The following is a 17771-nucleotide window of genomic DNA, read 5'->3' on the forward strand; positions in this document are numbered from 1 at the left end:
AAGCAGATTATATACCTATAGTTTTGGGGTTTGGTTTTTGTTTTGTTTTGTTTTAGAGACAGGGATTCTCTGTAGCTTTTGGAGCCTGTCCTGGAACTTACTGTAGACCAGTTTGGCCAAAAATTCAGGAGAGATCCACCTGTCTCTGCCTCCAGAGTGCTAGGATTAAAGGTATGCACCACCATTGCCAGACTACTTATAGATTTTAAAACATTTTAAAACTATGCGGGAGGGAACAGAGAATGAACTCCATTATTGGTACCGGATAATTGAAAGGAGTAAGACAAAATCTATGTGGCTTACTTAAAGCCAACTACTGAATAAGAAAGATATAAAATCTTTAGTTTCAAAAATCCTCAGAGAGATTTCTTAATGGATCCTAAAACCACTTCTAAAATTATTCTCACTCTCTGTCTCTCTCTCTGTGTCTGTCTCTCTCTGTCTCTCTCTGTCTCTCTCTCTCTCTCTCTCTCTCTCTCTCTCTCTCTCTCTCTCTGGGGAAGTGAAGAAATAGAGATGATACAACCCTTACTTTTTTTAAAATATTTATTTATTTATTTATTATGTATACAATATTCTGTCTGTGTGTATGCCTGCAGGCCAGAAGAGGGCACCAGACCCCATTACAGATGGCTGTGAGCCACCATGTGGTTGCTGGGAATTGAACTCAGGACCTTTGGAAGAGAAGGCAATGCTCTTAACCTCTGAGCCATCTCTCCAGTCCACAACCCTTACTTTTTCAGAACCACTTATCATCTGTTAAGTTCAGAGTGTGTGATACACTGCAAACACAAGTAAGACTAGTAGAAGAGAACAAAGCCACTCAGCTGAGAAGGCGAAGAAGAGAGGCTGATTCTTGGTGGACAATGAAGTGGCACTAGAGGAAGAGGAGAAGGAACACTCACTTCATACACAGGTGAACAGTTGCATTATATCCAAGTAGAGGGCTCATGGGAAGAATCACAGCACAAATGGGTAGCCAGAGCTGGCTTGAGAAGACTAATACACTACGTTACAGGGTTTAGGCTTATAGATAGAAAGATATAAAAGAAAGCCAATAATCAAATAATACACAAAGAGGTGACCAGAGAGAACGAAATAGGATTTCTGACAAAGTGTTAAGAATAGAGGCAATGAAGACTAGCAGACCACAGCCCAGAGAGGCTTCTACTCTGAGAGTCACAACTACTCTGAAGACATAAAAGAAAGTAAGCACCCACATTATGCCATATCAGTAGAAATGAGAGGGGGAAAAGAGCATGAGAATGAGCAGGGAATTCTGGGAAACCTGAGAGCCACATGAGTCAGAGCCATGGCTGTGTCATATCCAGGCTACTTTGGGAAAGTCGGTTTGAGAAACTATCACTTAAAAATGAACCAGAGCCTCTGCCCACTGTCAGCCTGGACAAACTGCGGACACCGATCAGAGAGCAGGATGCTCCCCACGAGAAACTGGAGCTGCCCCATCATTGACGTGGTGAGACTGAGTTACTACAAAGGCCTAGAGAAGGGGAGGCTCCCTTGTCACCATGAATGCCAAAGTCTTCAGCAGAAGAGCAAAGGGGTCCTGTATCCTGGTGACTTGAACCCACACAAGGAAGTTCATGAAATAGTAACATTCTTTTCCAGAAAGCCATTTCTCCAAGCAAAGAATGGCAAATCCTTTACAGGGAATTGGTTTGGGGTACTATTATTTTAAACTTTTTATTTTCTTTTCTTGACAGAGCTAGTGATAGGACCCAGAGCCTTAACCATCCTAGATAAGCACGATACCACAGAGCCACAGCCCAGCTCTCGGCCCAGGGAGTTCACAGGTGCTCCTGCTTCAAACACCGTCCTGTCTGACCACCTCGGAAAGGAGCAAGCCCCTGCTGCCTTCTGCCATTCTATTACCTTCTGTCTGGGAATATGGCTATACAGAACAAGTTTAAAGGATGTGTTCCCCAGGAACGTGCAGAAGACACATTCCTATGTCATCAAATATTTAAGAGAAACTCACAGTATAATTTTCTAACACATCACTGGCGCCAAGGGCTGACTACAGACAGTCAATGCAATGTAAAAACTGTGTCACTGTGCAGGTTCCCTTCTTAGACTAAGTCAATTCATTATTGCAGCACAAATTCTTAATCCCCAGCAGGGAACCAGTGGATTGTGTTTCTAAAAGCTTAAACCTTTTATCAGACATGGTAGCAAGGCAAGGGTACCTGGTGGAAGGAATCAGGTTGAGTATCCCATTGAGAACGTAGCTGAACTCTGCATGACCCTGAGCAACAAGTGCCACCAGGCCCTCGCAGCAGGCTGTCCGGACCACCACATTGTCACTGCAGCACTTCTCCCACAGCAAGTTCAAGGCGGCTGTCTGAAAGCAAACCGGTGATTAAAGGATGCTTAGGACAAGGAGAAACTCGCACGGGAGCACAACTGTTCATCAACATGTAATCATTCACAGTAGGTTAGCTTCTGTACCAAGGATGCTGCTGTGGTCACTTTGCTCCAATAAGAAACTAAAATCTGTTTTCCAAAAGGGAATACATTTGTTTTGATGCAGTGTCTCTCTCCCCCTGGTGTCTGGCTGCACAATAAGACTGCAGGCAGAAGCATCAGGACTTAGTGAAGACTTAACTCTCACCTGCTGAGCTATAGAATGTGACTAGACCCCAGCAACATCGGCGGTCTATCAGCTCACCTAAGTTGAAGTCCAAACATCGTCGAAGCCCAGAGCTTTATGGTGATGACATTTTCAAAGGGTCCCTGCTCTTTCTTCTACTACCAACCTCTATTACCTACACGCAGCTCGGCTCCACCCACACTTGTGCTGAAACCTCTCAACTCTTGAGTCAGAGGACTAGATCTGCCCATAGCAATGGCTACCAACAAATCCTAAGAGAACTATTTTGCCTACAAAATATACCATGACTTTTCTCCTCATACTGAGAATCGACATTCACTAATGGAAACACCCCAGATGGGAACAGAAGTCAACAGAAATTTTGATTTTGAAAATAGAACTGTGAGCTTTCTTACTTTCTCAGGGTTCATTCCCAAAAAAAGAATCATTAATGAATAATAAATCCATACTAAATGTATTTTGGGTTAAGTCTGTTGAGGTTTACATCCTCTTTTCTTTTTTTAATTAAAAGAAATAGTCATAGTAACACAAGCATGTGATTTCATTGCTTAGAAGGTAGAGGTCAGAGTTCAAGGACATCCTTAGCTATGAAGCAAATTCAAGGTCAGCCAATAATAATAATGATGATGATGATGATGATGATGATGATGATGATGATAATAATAATAAATAATAATAATAATAAGGGGCTGGAGAGATGGCTCAGTGATTAGGAGTACTGCTTGCTCTTCCAGAGGATCAGAGTTCAATTCCCTAAAATCACCAGCAGGTGTCTGTAATTAGCTCCAGGCCAGAACCTCTGCATATAATTACACTTAATTAAAAATGATAAAAAAATTAGTGATGATAAACTCAAAATGAAGCTATTTTATTTTCTTTTGATGCAGTTTATTAAAAAGATGTGATGGGGGCTGTGAAGATTGCTTAATGGGCAAGAAGACTTGTAACACAAGCATGACTACTATAAACTCAGCATAGTAGGAGAAAGGAGCACAGTGGAACTGGCTTGCCTCTAGCCAAGCTGAAACCAAAGCTCCAGGCTTACTAAGAGATACTGCCTCAAGGGAGCAAGGCCGAGAGCGACAGGATGGGACACCTAATTTCCTCCTATAGTCTGCACATGCACACGTAAAGTGGGCATACCAGCACACACTTGTGCATACAACACACACCTGTCCCCCAGACACACACCACCCCCCACACACACCACACCACCCACACATAATACATACACATACACCACAACACACACACAATACCATACCACACCACACACACCACACCATACCACAAATGCATACACATACCACATCACACACCATACACATATACATCACACCATATCACACACCACACAGCAAATTACAAAAATGAAGGAACAATTCAAGGAAAAGTCAGAGTCGGCAGCTCCCACGGACAGCAGCGCACAACACTCTCCTGCACTTCCTCTGCAGCTAATGAAAACCTCTGCAGTCTAAGACCCCACTATTAAAGAACAATAGAGCTAAAAGTCAGCTACTGCAGAGAGGAAATATTTATATTCTATTTCCTCTTGTATTCAGAAGGAAATTTATTTTCACAATAGCCCAGGGTCCTAAATGCCATTATCCCATTATCAAGCCGGAAAAATAAGATAAATGGATGAATAAACTTGTCTAAGATGGTACTGTGTCCTTGTGGAGGTAGGCATTCATTTATTAGTAGAAGAAGAAGCATTTAGTTAAAAGGATTTAACTTTCAATAAATCCTGGCAATTTAAGTAAAATCACTAGATCTTCTCAGAGTACATAATGTGATTACAGGCAGAACTGGGATCAGGGTTCTCGGGAAACCTGATTTACATGACTATTACAAACACTAGATAAATGCCAATTAGTGAAACATACCACTACACTTTCTTCCAGCTATGGACAGGCATTGTAAAGACGGATGATACAAAGTGGCTAATCATCAAGAACGTTAGGGGCCAGCAACAAAAGTACCTGCTGTCTATCTGCCAACCTGAGTTCAACCAGAGGACTTACAAGGTGGAAGAAGAAAGCAGGCTCTCATAAGCTGTCCTCAGACACACAAAGGCACACTAAGGCACGTATACATGTAAAAATACACACATACATACTTCCATGTAACAAAGAGAAAGTAAGGAAAAGGAAATCTTTTTTTTTTTTTTTTGGAAGAAAAATACTTATCTCTAGTTTATACATAGGCACCTGTGTTTAGCAAGTTCCCATCTAGCAAGTAAAAATACACAGTGCCAACTGGTCAAAGCCCAATCCGTTTGCCTCAGCACTTAGGCACTGATTCAACTCTGGGTACTTACCTACTCTGTGCAGGGAAGCTTTCTTCCTCCAGCTCCGACTGGCAACGTGGCCTTTCCAACTTAGAAATCACATTCAGGGCTGAGCAGAAGCATGAGAAATATCCCACAGCCAAACACAGCCTCTGTGTTAATTTTCTCTATTGCTTAAAGACATGCTTGCAAGGGTAATTCTGTCACCTTCTCTAGCGTGCCTTCCCTCATCCTGCTGGTGCTGTTTTTCATCAACAGTGGGAACTCCCTCCTTCACCCCTTCCATGTCTCATCCTGGAGTTAGTCACAAATGTCCAAGTTTAAAAGACTGCTATAGAATAAAAACATGACAGACCAAAGAGGAAAGGGGGCAAGGAAAGAAGGGAAAGGGAGCAGGAAATGGAAGATGTAGGGAGAGGGACAGGGAATAGGCAGAAAGGGAAAGGAGGCGGGGCAAAATCTGTAGGCAAAATCCTCAGAGTTCAAGATCATCTCCACAGGGAACTGAACTACGAGGGAAACAAGGTATGTGTGGCTACGCAGGCAAAAGTTTCTAAATAAAATGAAAGCAAAGAGATGTCTTAGTCGGCTTCGTACTGCTGCAATAGCAGCCAAAAACAACCAGGCGAGGAAGGGGTTTATTTCAGCTTACAGCTTGCAGTCCGTCACAAGGAGATATCAGAGTACAAACACAAAGCAGAAACTGAAGCAGAGTCCATGAAGGAATGCTGATCCCTGGTTTACTCCCCTGACTTGATCAGTCTGTTTTCTTATACAACCCAGGACCACCTGCCCAGGAGCAGCATCTCCCACAGAGAGCTGAACTCTCCCACATCAATTATTAATCAAGAAAATGCCCCACAGAGTTGCCTACAGGAGACTCTAATGGGTGCATTTTCTCAGTTGAGATCCCTGTTCTCAGATGATCCTGGCTTGTGTCAATTTGACAAAAAGCTAACCAGTGGAACACACACATAAAACAAAGTTAAACACAGACCTGGTTTGTGGCTTGGTGTATCTTTTCTGAAACGCCATGTTCTTTTAGGACAGCAGCAATAAGATGACCTACAGCCTAAAAGAACAAACAAACTTAATGAACATACTCACTCAGTTCTTTCCAAAGAGTGCATTTAAAAGCAATCAGCATCGTACTCATCTGCATGTTTGAGCAAGCCAAGCTGTCAACTGGTAAGAAACAAACGTCCCTTTTGTTGTATGCCGTGTAGAAAGCACTGGATGAGGCACTCCACATGTGTAACCCAAATCTTCAGAACAACCTCCAAAGTAGGCAATTTATCCCATATCTGCGATAAACTAACCACACTTCATAGATGCTAAAATTGCCAACTCTCAGCTCAAATTCCTGTCACATGATATTAATGGTAATCTGAAATTACATAATCCATCAAACCATGAAGAAAAACCCTAGTCTTTAAAATCTTGTATCTAAATGCAGCCTGTCACATTTGGGAAGAAGGCAGTGAGACAGTTGCCATGAAGCCAGCCGCCAGGTCAGATATGCTGAATCTTTCCCCGTAAGCCACCACCTTGTGGTGCTACACAGATTATTAGAAATGGGTTAAGCAAGATGTGAGAGTTAGCCAGTAAGAGGCTGAACTAATGGGCCAGGCAGTATTTAAACGAATACAGTTTGTGTGTTGTTATTTCGGGGCATAAGCTAGCCGGGCGGCCGAGAGCCGGGCGGCGGGAAGCGGCCCCCTCCGCTCCTTCCACTACATTAGTGAAAATGGAGAAGAGGGCACCCCTGTTTTTGTGGATATGGCCCATACAGCCCTGAAGGTAACTCTTCCCTCCTCTTCCACCCTGTTCTTCCTCCTCTAGCCCAATTATTTTCATGTCTTCTAATGCTGTGCATTCATTTATGTGTGAATGCTACAGCTCACGTGTGGAAGAGAGAAGATGACTTAGAGAAGTCAGTTCTCTCCTTCCACCATGTGGGCCCAGTGTCTTTACCCACCGAGCCATCTCATGGTCCTAGTTTAATTTATTTACCCCTCTTCTCACAGGCTTTAAGTCTTGATTAAGTTTTCAGTCTCACAAATCTCTAAAAATTTCCACATCCTGCTTTAATCAAAGAACCCAAAATTAAAATTAAAGTCTAGAAGAGTTGATTGCATAAATGCATAAATGTTACCTCCCACTGCCTCGGCGTCAGGTCTACCCAGTACTCGCTGCTGACAGAAATGGGCTGGCAACAATCACAACCACTTGTGCACAGCTAGGGAAATTTTCACTACTACATCCTGCACTTGGGACCACTGGCAATAGTGCTGCAAATGGCTGTGAGTTTTACAAAGTCTCTAGAAAAGCTCAAAGAACTGCATAGCACCCACCCCCTTTATGAACACGTGCACACACGCTTCAGATATTCGGATGTTCGAACGATTTAAGACCTCAGGCTTGAGTTTTGTGAAACAAGCTGGAGTTCAATCTGCTGTCTATTACCTCCTAGCAAAAGATAAGAAACCTGAAGACCAATCAGAAGTCTGAATTCCTACTCTACAAACTATACTGCATATGTCACCAAATGTCTGTCCACCAGCCGAAAAGATTCAATATTATTTTATCCATCAGTGAGGAATAAAAAAAAAAGTGTCAGTTAACATACAGTGCTACCTATAATTTGAATTTTTGATTTTAGACTAATCAGAGAACTCTTCTAGACTCATTAAGAAAATAATGGACAGGTTCACAAATATGCATGCAGTACCCACTGTGGTTCAACTGCTATTAGCAGTTGCTAGATGCCATATAATTCCCAACATGCAAAAAGGTTGTGTGTCGATCAATGGAATATGGTTCTATCTCAAAGCAATGGTTAAGGAAGAACAGTTGGTATGTAGCTAATAAGGACAGGGCGCACTCATAGAAACCTAAAACCCAACATGAAATGCAACAGAGACACACAAAAGCTACTGTTCACACTTAGAAAAAGGACTAAAAGAATATAAACAATGCTACACACACATCTCCCCACTCCCAATGAGATTCTGTTTCTCTAATCTGCTTTCCTACTCAGCTTTTAAAACATCAGAGCTACTAGCCTAAGTAGGCTACATGGCTCTGAAACACCTACACATGGGACTCATTATGCTAACTTGCCTTCATTTCCATAACAGGACTGAAACAGACAATCTACAGTACATACAACATACACACTTTTTGTTTCATTTAACAGTAATACATGTTAGCAATTCCTTTTTATTCATGCTAATGAAAATTGTCCAGGTACAGAAAAATGGAAACTGTGGATAACGTCTTCCTCGTCTTCTTCGGGGAAGGGCCTGTGTTGCACAGAGCAGGATATGACTCCAACCCAGCCAGGTAGAAGGGAATCTTGCATAAGGAGTGTTCTACTCCTCATGGAAGGGTTCCCCACTTCCCAGCTAAGTCAATTCCCACAGCAGGCATCTCCAAAGGCAGCCGCTGGAAACATCCAAATGCTGTCCAAACGTTAAGTCTTCAGACTGGCTTTCGCTGGCTGCTTAGCTTCACACATGAGAGGAGACAGTAAGCTTTTACAGCACCTGGAAGGACCAAACTACTTCTACTCGGCAGCAGCTGACCAGAACAGCCAGCGTCACTTTAACCACTTGTCTTAATTATTGAAAAGCTCTGTAAATTAAATTATCCCAATTTCCTATCTCAGCAGGTATATATTACATTAATCCAGAATGTTTTAAATATTGAATATCATTATTATGATATCTAGTATTCTTAATAGCTGTAGAGAGGTAGAATATATCTTTTTAAATATTAATTCTTCACATTTTGTGGAAATATATAAAACCATCTGCCTCTGTTCCCAATTATTAATCATGAGCAAAAAGTAACCATATTCAGAAAACTGAGGATTATGTTATTTCTAAAGGAAAAACATGAAATAAATAAAAGTTGAAACTGAACAATTTTACATGTTAGTTTTTCTAATTCAGATATACTTATTATCCTATACAAAAGTTGCTTACTAAAATAAGTCATGAGTAGAAGAAAATATTTCATGCGAAAATAAAAAGTTTAATTTACAGTCCACCAAAAGGGTTCATTTGTTATCGTGTAGTAAAAATAAATAAAAATTACCTGTGACTGGATAAGAGAATTTGGAAAATCAAACCTTTTCCTGATATCATCTGACATTTTTGCTTCTCCCACATGTACATAAGAAGCTTCTGTAATCAGAAAAAAAAAGATTTATTAACCCTCTAATTGCTCTGTAGTTCTAACCAACTATTCCTCTAATAGTATGAAAGTAATTTTAAAAGACGAAAGTAGAAATAAAACATGAACTGCTGCAGGTTCTTCTTAGCATAACCTTTGCTGTTAACCACTTCAACACTCAAAACTATCATTGCTAAATAAACTAAAAATGCCCAACAACTCTTGGTGTTTTCCCACAAGTTAATCCCAAAACAGATGAATTCATATAAATGAACCTTTTAAAAAAAAGTAATTATATTTTAATCCCAAAGCGCAGCCACATACTTAAAATAAAAGCTAATCCTTTTATGAATCAAAACTTACAAGAGAGGGCTAAAAAGAAGGCTCAGTGGTTAAGAGCACTTGCTTTCCATGCAAAGAACTGGTGTTCAACTCCCAGCACCCACATGGCAGTGCCAAGCACAGAGTACACAATACACACACTTAGGCAAAATAAAATATAAATAAACCTCCAAAAAACTTTCAAGAGAGAGTTAAACTGTTGCAGGACTGTTTAAGCTTACACCTCCCTTTGATACAAGCTTTCATCTCAGCAAGAAGCCAGCTGCAGCTGAACTTCAGGAAGTTCAGATGACCTCAAACCCTGCACATGGAAACAAACTACTTGTCTGTTAAAAGAATAAGCAAGGAAACAGTACCAATGTTTAATGTTTACACCAAACTTCTCAAGTCTACTGCTCTTAAATAGAGAAGGAGGACAGAGAAGAGAACACAGAAGAGGATTTCATAGGGGACCCAATTGATCCAACTCCATGCAGCACTGATACCATGCAATTATATTCCTTGAAGTACTGGATGCTTTAATCCCATGGTCATTACAGAGCTGTGTAAAATCTGTCAATAGACTAGATGCTCTGTTTTGGATATGCCCCAACGATTCACGTTTTGAAATTTAACTGCAATTGTGGGCTCTTCAGAGGGTGAGAAATCAGCTAAAATAAGGTGCTTGGAGGTGGGGTGTTTAGGTGATTAGGGTTAATAAAGTCATGGGGCACAGCCTTCTTCATCAAATTCTGTGGCATCTTGCATATCACCATAGAAGCTTCATCAGGCGATGGATGGAGATAGAGACAGAGACCCACATTGGAGTGCAGGACTGAGCTCCCAAGGCCCAAATGAGGAGCTGAAGGAGGGAGAACATGAGCAGGGAAGTCAGGACCGCGAGGAGTGCACCCACCCACTGAGACGGTGGGGCTGGTCTAATGGGAGCTCACCAAGACCAGCTCGACTGGGACTGAAAAAGCATGGGATCAAACCGGGTTCTCTGAACGTGGCGGACAACGAGGGCTGACTGATAAGCAGAGGACAATGGCACTGGGTTTCGATCCTACTGCATGTACTGGCTTTGGGGGAGCCTTGTCTGTTTAGATGTGCACCTTCCTGGACCTGGATGGAGGGGGGGGAGGACCTTGAACTTCCCGCAGGGCAGGGAACCCTGACTGTTCCTAGGACTGGAGAGGGAGGGGGAGGGGAGAAGAGAGACGGAGAGGGGAAAGGGAGGTGGGGAGGAGGCGGGAATTTTTAATAATATAAATAAATGAATGAATAGATAGATGATAGATAGATAGATAGATAGATAGATAGATAGATAGATAGATAGATAGATAGATAGATAGATAGGAAAAAAAAGAAGAGACTCATGCACACTCCTCATCTCTTGCCATCACATTCCTGAGCACCTTCGGAGCTCTGCCAATAAGAAGTCCATCAAATACTTGCACTTGAATCTCTCATCGTCTTAGATACTTTGTTACAGTTACTTCAAAAAACTAAGAAACAATGAAATCTCACACACACACACACACACACACACACACACACTCAAACATGAAAGCACTATATGAACTCTGCAGCCTCTTTAACCACTTTCTTCACACCTTCCAAGGTTAAACTCCCTGAGAGTAATTTATGGTTCTTTTTTTCAATTCCTATGTCCAACTTTACTTGAATCTGACATTTCATGGCACCAACACAATTTGCTCAAAAATTATAAACTTGTCGCATGACTAAACCTAGTCATTGCCTTAAGCAAATCACTATTTCTTCACTTTCCCAATTGTGTCCATTACAATCTTCCTAAAACTTGTTGTAGTTTCACAGCATATCATAACAGAATTCCTTCAGCGGATCCTTGGGAAGCCCAGGAAAGGGAGATGGGGCGGGGGGAACTGGGGGTCTGTGAAGACAGATTCACATCTTAAGAATTGTTTAGCACATATTTAAGTTATTTAGCTTATTAGCATTATTTAGCTATCATATATCTAGGCGGTATTCTAGATGCCTAGGCCACAAAGTAAATAAAACAGACAAGCTTATCTTTAGATCTTAGCATCTAACAGGCAAAAAATATTTTTTTCTTAGAAATGTAGGTCAGGCCTGGTGGTGCTCAGCCATTAAGAGCATGCAGCCTGCTCTTACAACAGACCTGCGTTCAGTTCACAGTGCGCATGTTAGGTAGCTCACCACTGCTTGTGCTCCAGCTCCAGGGGATGTGACACCTTCTGGCCTCTGCAGCACCTGCACATACCCATATATAGATATACATACATACACATAATTAAAAATAAAATTAATCTTAAAAAAGAAAGAAGTGATCATGGCTACATTGTAATACCATCTTATTTTGAAATGCAGGTATTAAAAGAGCCATAGTTTGTTGACTACTAGTGTACATGATATGCTTCAATTAACTTGCCAATTTTCTGGACACATTGGTAAAATTAATATCCAAATTTGGCTCTATGCCAGGTGAATTATCTAACTCTTTTACAGCTTATAAGATGAAACCAAAGAAAGCAAAGGTTTTCACATCCATAAAGCCATTTTTCATATTTTTGTTTCATATATGAGCTGCAAAAGATGTAACATGCAATATTCTCAGAAACAAAGGAAGTTTTATATTACTCCTTTAAAAAGAAGTAATATAAAAACAAACCTTGGGCAAAACCATAGCTATTAAAGTAACATTTAATTCAGCAAGGTCTCAGCTAATGGGTCCAAGTACAGTTTTCTGATGATCCACTATTGCTCAGCAGAAGACAGACCAGGGTGTCCAGAAGCAGACAGCAAATGATATGACAATGGACTTCCTCAAATATCAGCAAAGAAGAAAAGAAAACGTGAGCTAAGCACTCAGGTCAAGGTGCAGAACACTAGAATGCCTGCGCCAGATGAGTTAGGCTAATCAGTCGAGGTTGAGCCACCCAAAAAAAAAAAAAAAAAAAAAAATGACTTTGCCATTAGAACTGGGCCACTGAGAGCAGAATGTTGTTTTAGACAAAATCACAAAAGTACAGATGTCAAATGCCTCAGTTTTTAAAATTTCAGTGTGATGCTGTATAGAGAACAAGTACATTATAAATCCATACTGACTTTGTCTTTTCTAGCAAAATGGCCAATAGGCATTCTGAAAACCAGCATCCTATGGTTCAGTATCAAAGCTGATTGGCTATGCTAAAGCTAAAAATTGCAAGAATCTTTCATCTACTGAAGATTTATACTTCAGGGTTAATCACAATCATTTGACTTTGCAAGACATAAAAACATGTTCTCTTATGGAATTTCAAAAAAGAATACATGTGCTTGCTCCAGCATTGTATATAGCATGTGTCCTTTATTTTTAATCTCCGCTTCCTTTGGACATTTGACACAGTAAAGAAAAATAATTATATATTGCTTCCTATCATGACATTCCTACTAAAAGGAAGCCAGTCACAATATAACCCATAAATCACATACTACAAAGAGAATCTGATTTAAAAGATTCATATCCAATCTGCCATGCTTTTTCTTGACCATCTAAATCTAACTCAGAAGGAGAATTTTTAATGAGGTCTTTTAACTCTCCATGAATCAAAGGATTTGTTTAATATAGGCAATTATCATATTATCTCCTAAGGTATTCAGTCCCATACATATATTTCCAAGAAAATAAATCAATCAGCTGTACTCTAGAATAAAAGAGAGGCGCAGAGATGAAACACTAAGCTTTCGACCTTCCCTCCCAGCTTCTCCAGGACTGGAAAATACCATATATTACACAAAAATACTTATGTCACGCTTCAAATAAAAGGTACAATCTGAAAAATAATTGGAAAAAGAAATTAATCATATTCAAAAGTTCTATGAAAACCTAGGAGGGGGAATGGCTGATTATGAAGGGAACTTGGAGGGGTTGTGGGGTCAGAGGATCACAAAGACAGACATTTGACTAAGTATTCTTGACTACTAAATCTCTACACAGGAAGGACTCAATCTAGGTAGAAATTGGGCTAAAGAGAGTAGCTTCTTAAAGCTATTTTCCATAAGTAATGTGGTCACCAAATTGATAAATTAATTTATTACATTAATCAGACCTTATTTTAAAGATTCGAAGTCTAGGACTTGGTCTCTAAATAGCACTTTATCAGCTACCACAATTATCAGCAAGGGCACTTCAGTTTCTTCCTACCGCAGGTTCAGCTGGGGACACCTCTAACTGAGGATGTTCAACATACACGATATTCCTCCTCACCTTCAGAGAGTATGTTCCAACATCCTGATGGATGCCTGGAATTTAAGACAACACCAGATCCTATCTCCAAGCACTGTGATGCTGCACTATTCCATCTGATGACTGAAAAGGATGCTGTGGGAAGAAAGGGCAAGTGGAGGATACCGTGTGCCACCCCGCTCCCGAGGACAGACTAGGCTGGATGAGATTTCACTGTGCTATGCAAAATGGGATACAGTTTAAAACTTACATTTATTTCTGGATTTTCTATTTAGTATTTTCAGACCACAGCTGACCAAGAGCTGAAAGCACAGAAAGTGAAACCACAGATTCCAAGAGGCAATGGTTGTATTTAGGAAATTATTTTCTCTTTTATTACTTTTGTTTGGACGAAAAGCTAGTGAATCTATCCATAGATTTTAGTTGGGCTTGTGTGTGTTTTTTATGGTGAAGCACTTCCGGCTTGCATCTGGCCCTTCGTTCCAACCTCAGTGCTGAAACAAAGTCATCAAGACTCTTCTAGTGGACTGGCTCTACCCTTCAAAACTGGAGTGGAGTGGCTAGGCAAGTCTGTACTTCTCAAAGGACTTACCTGCTCTGTTCACCAATATCTGTATCTTCCTGACATTTCTGCCTAGACCCAAATATTTCTATACATCCTCCCTGAGGGCTGGCAGCAGGCCCAACTCCACTCCCAGCACTGAATTCTGACACCTTCAGAAACTCAAGCTTAGCCCCGGCTCTTCTTTCAAAGCTTTAAATGCTGACTGTCATCTACATTCCCAAGTTAAAAGAACAACACACTTAAAAACCTAAGTATGATTTCTAAAGACAGAAACTGATCGTCTAAAGCCCATGGCATGCTTTTTACCTTTAAGAGCAAACTCAACAAAACAGTAACTTTCAATCAGCATGCCCATTAAAACAAATATAAAAGTATGTGAGCTAACAAGCTAAAAGAGACATGGTCTTTTATAATGAAGACTGCTCACTATGAAACCAAGGATAACCCTCATCTTCTGATCTCCTACCAAGTCCTCAGATTACAGGTAATAACTGTAATATACATAACTGATTGTATGTGGGGTTGGAGCTCGAACTCAGCATTTCACAAATGCTAGGTAAGTACGCTATATCTTCAGCCCTAGTAAATACTTTGCTAGGAATTTCAGACTCAGGCTGAAGGAGAAGACCAAGCAGTGTCACAGAGCCCTTTGCTCAATACAGTACCTAGAGAAGACAGGAACTATAATTTGGGGAAAAACAAAAACACCAGTCTTCTCAACCCCTAACCTTTTGGGCTTACAAAACTGTAATCTGATTAGTTTCATTTTCCCCTAGAGTCAAATCTGGTAGGTTAGAGTCTGAGTAATGCACCACGTCCCAACGGAGCCTGCTTTCTCCGCACACATGGTTCCATGCGAGCTTTGGTGACACTCCAGGTCAGGTTATATGCATGAAAACAATAACCTAGGGTACTGTTATAAGGACAAAATTGAAAGGGTAGGCATGTGGCACAGAACTAGAACCCAGTTCTTAGGAGATGGTTGGAAAATCAAAAGTTCAAGGCCAGCCTCCACTACTTGGTGAGTTTGAGGCCAGCCTGAGCTAAACCCTATAAAAGAAAGGAAGAAAGGGAGAAAGGAGAGGAAGGAAGGGGGGGGGGGGGGGGGGTAATTGAAGAAGTTTGGAACTCTGAATGGCAGCTTAGTACTGGCATGCTATTCTGATGGCTAGCTTGTCAACTTAACACAAAAACTAGAGTCATGGAAAGAGAGACTCTCAATTAAGAAAATATCTCCTAAGAATAAACTGTAGGCAAGTCTGCAGAGCATTTTCTTAGTGACTGATGTGGGAGGGTCAGCCCACTGTGAGTGGTGATACCCCTGGGCTGGTGGTCCTGGGGTCTAAGAAAGCAGGCTGAGCCGGCCATAGGGAGCAAGCCAGTGAGCAGCTCCCGTCCCTGCCCTCTGCATCAGCTCCTTCCTCCAGGTTCCTGTTTGAGTTCCTACTCTGACCTCCTTCAATGATGAACTGTGATATTGAAGCAAGCTCCTTATAGTCATGGTGTTTTATTACAGCAATAGAAACCTTAAGACCTTTGCATACCTGGAACCCCAGTTATTACACAAGAAATTTCTGCCTTCTTTGAACCACTACATTTGGGATCTCCTTGCTACAGCAAACAGCATTTCTGAAACTAGCAAAGTGGACATGCCATCACCTTACCTCCCTCCCATACTTCCCTAACCCCTACAGGCTCCCAGCTACCCCATCCCTGACTGGAGAAATAAAGAATGGGAAAGACAAAAGTGGGAAGCAGCTGGAGTCCCGGCACATCTACGTAATCAATCCCAGCTACTCCGGAAGCTGAAGCTGAATCACAAGAATGGAGTTCAGTGTTGTCAATACACACACACACACACACACACACACACACACACACACACGCACGCACGCACGCACTCTTGTGCTATCACCCCCACTGCCTCCACTCCCAAGCAAAGGTTAAATTGCCAAAAGAGAAACTCACTATGGCAAGAGTTGGGCTGAGAAGAGAAATGCTACAAACTTTCCAATCAGCATTCAATCCCCTAGACCATCCATAACAACCACCGGGCTACTCAGCTTTAAATATGTTACCCTACTCTTCAAGTACTGAATAAATGGAGGCTATGGGTTGACTGTGATGATGTCCGTGGTTGCAACTTCCCTAAGTGCATCAAATATAATCAAACCGATCTTTACTGTTTAGTTTCTTCTAAGTTATCCCCACAGATTTTTAAATAAAAACCTAAAACAAGATCAAAGACAGGAACTTGGAACTCATTGCTGCCCAGGAGAACAAGTCACTGAAATAAGAAACAAAACCACCGACTGAATAATGCTCGACCTGTTACAGTACTTTCTCCAGTCTTGAATTTAAATACCATATTGCACATTTACATGTTAAATGCTTAAGAGAAAACAGATGAGAAAAAAAAATGGTTGCTTCTTAAAAATCTAAGGTCTTGTCCCAGGAATAAAATTTTTATAGTAGTCAATCTAAATCCTCAAAGAAAGCATTTTTTCCACATGGTAACATGTTTCCTTTAACAAAGAATGACTATCCAAAATGCTCAGTATGAAATATTTTTAAACATTTTTATGTTCATACAAAGATTCATAAAATCTTTACAATGCAGGAGGCTAAGGCAGGAGGATCTTGAGTTCAAGACCAGCCAGGGTTACAGTGAGGTCCTGTCTCAAAATAAACATTTTATATTGCACTAATAGGGGTTGGAGAGACAGCTCAGCAGTTAAGAATACATGCTGCCTTTTACAGAGGACCACATTTCAATTCATAGCACCACATTAAAGAAGAGGCAAAGACCAGCCTAACTAGTCTGGTTTCAAAATATGCGCGTTAAAAAACCTGGAAACTACTCAGAGTCCACAGTGGGAGCAGGGACTGTCCCTCACTTTGGCTGGCTTTTGGGAACCTATTCTTCATACTGAGTTGCCTTGACCAGCTTCATACAAGAGCAGCTTAGTCCTACCTCAACTTGACAGGCCTGCTTCTTAGATACACACGAGAGGCCTGCCCCTTTCTGAACAAAAACAGAGAAGGAGTGGATGGGAGTGAAAGGAGGTGGAGAGAGGGGATAGGAGGAGAGGAAGGAGGGGAAACTGCAGTCAGGATGTAGAATAAATGAATAAATTTAATTAAGTTTTAAAAATAAAAGTAAAAACTTGGAAACTGAATGTGGGGGTGGCTATGTGGGGGTGGCTTTTGGAGGTTTGCTCACCTGCATTTTCTATTTTCCACAAAAAAAAAAAACACATTTTGTGATGTTTGGTGGGGATTTGTTTGTTTAGAGAGATTTTCAGTCTCCTGGGCTAGCCTGGAACTTTTGAACCCAAGAGACTCTCCTGCCTTAGCCTCCAGAATAGCTAAGACAGGGCCTGTACCACTGCACCCAGAGGCCATTTTCTTATTTTAACCAAGTTACAAATAAAAAAATCTTATTCACATCTTAGCATAGTCTAAGAAGTCAGGAATATAACTGGAGATAGTGATGTGTACCTTTCATCTCACCAGCCAGGAGGCAGAGACAGACAGATGTCTGGGAGATGGG

General features: G+C 41.1%; 1 protein-coding gene across 2 annotated transcripts in view; it reads right to left on the reverse strand.

Moving 5' to 3' along the window:
- Positions 1 to 17771, reverse strand: part of Focad (focadhesin) — a 282441-nt gene that overhangs the window by 242366 nt on the left and 22304 nt on the right. For both annotated transcript variants that reach the window (XM_038334886.1, XM_038334887.1), the window contains exons 2-4: positions 9024 to 9112; positions 5920 to 5994; positions 2208 to 2362 (exon numbers count right to left, since the gene is read on the reverse strand). In XM_038334886.1, coding sequence (XP_038190814.1) covers positions 2208 to 2362; positions 5920 to 5994; positions 9024 to 9080 — 287 coding nt within the window. In that variant the 5' untranslated portion in view covers positions 9081 to 9112. The remainder of the gene's footprint in view (positions 1 to 2207; positions 2363 to 5919; positions 5995 to 9023; positions 9113 to 17771) is intronic.

The sequence above is a fragment of the Arvicola amphibius genome, chromosome 6 (assembly GCF_903992535.2).
Source record: "Arvicola amphibius chromosome 6, mArvAmp1.2, whole genome shotgun sequence".
NCBI lineage: Eukaryota > Metazoa > Chordata > Mammalia > Rodentia > Cricetidae > Arvicola > Arvicola amphibius.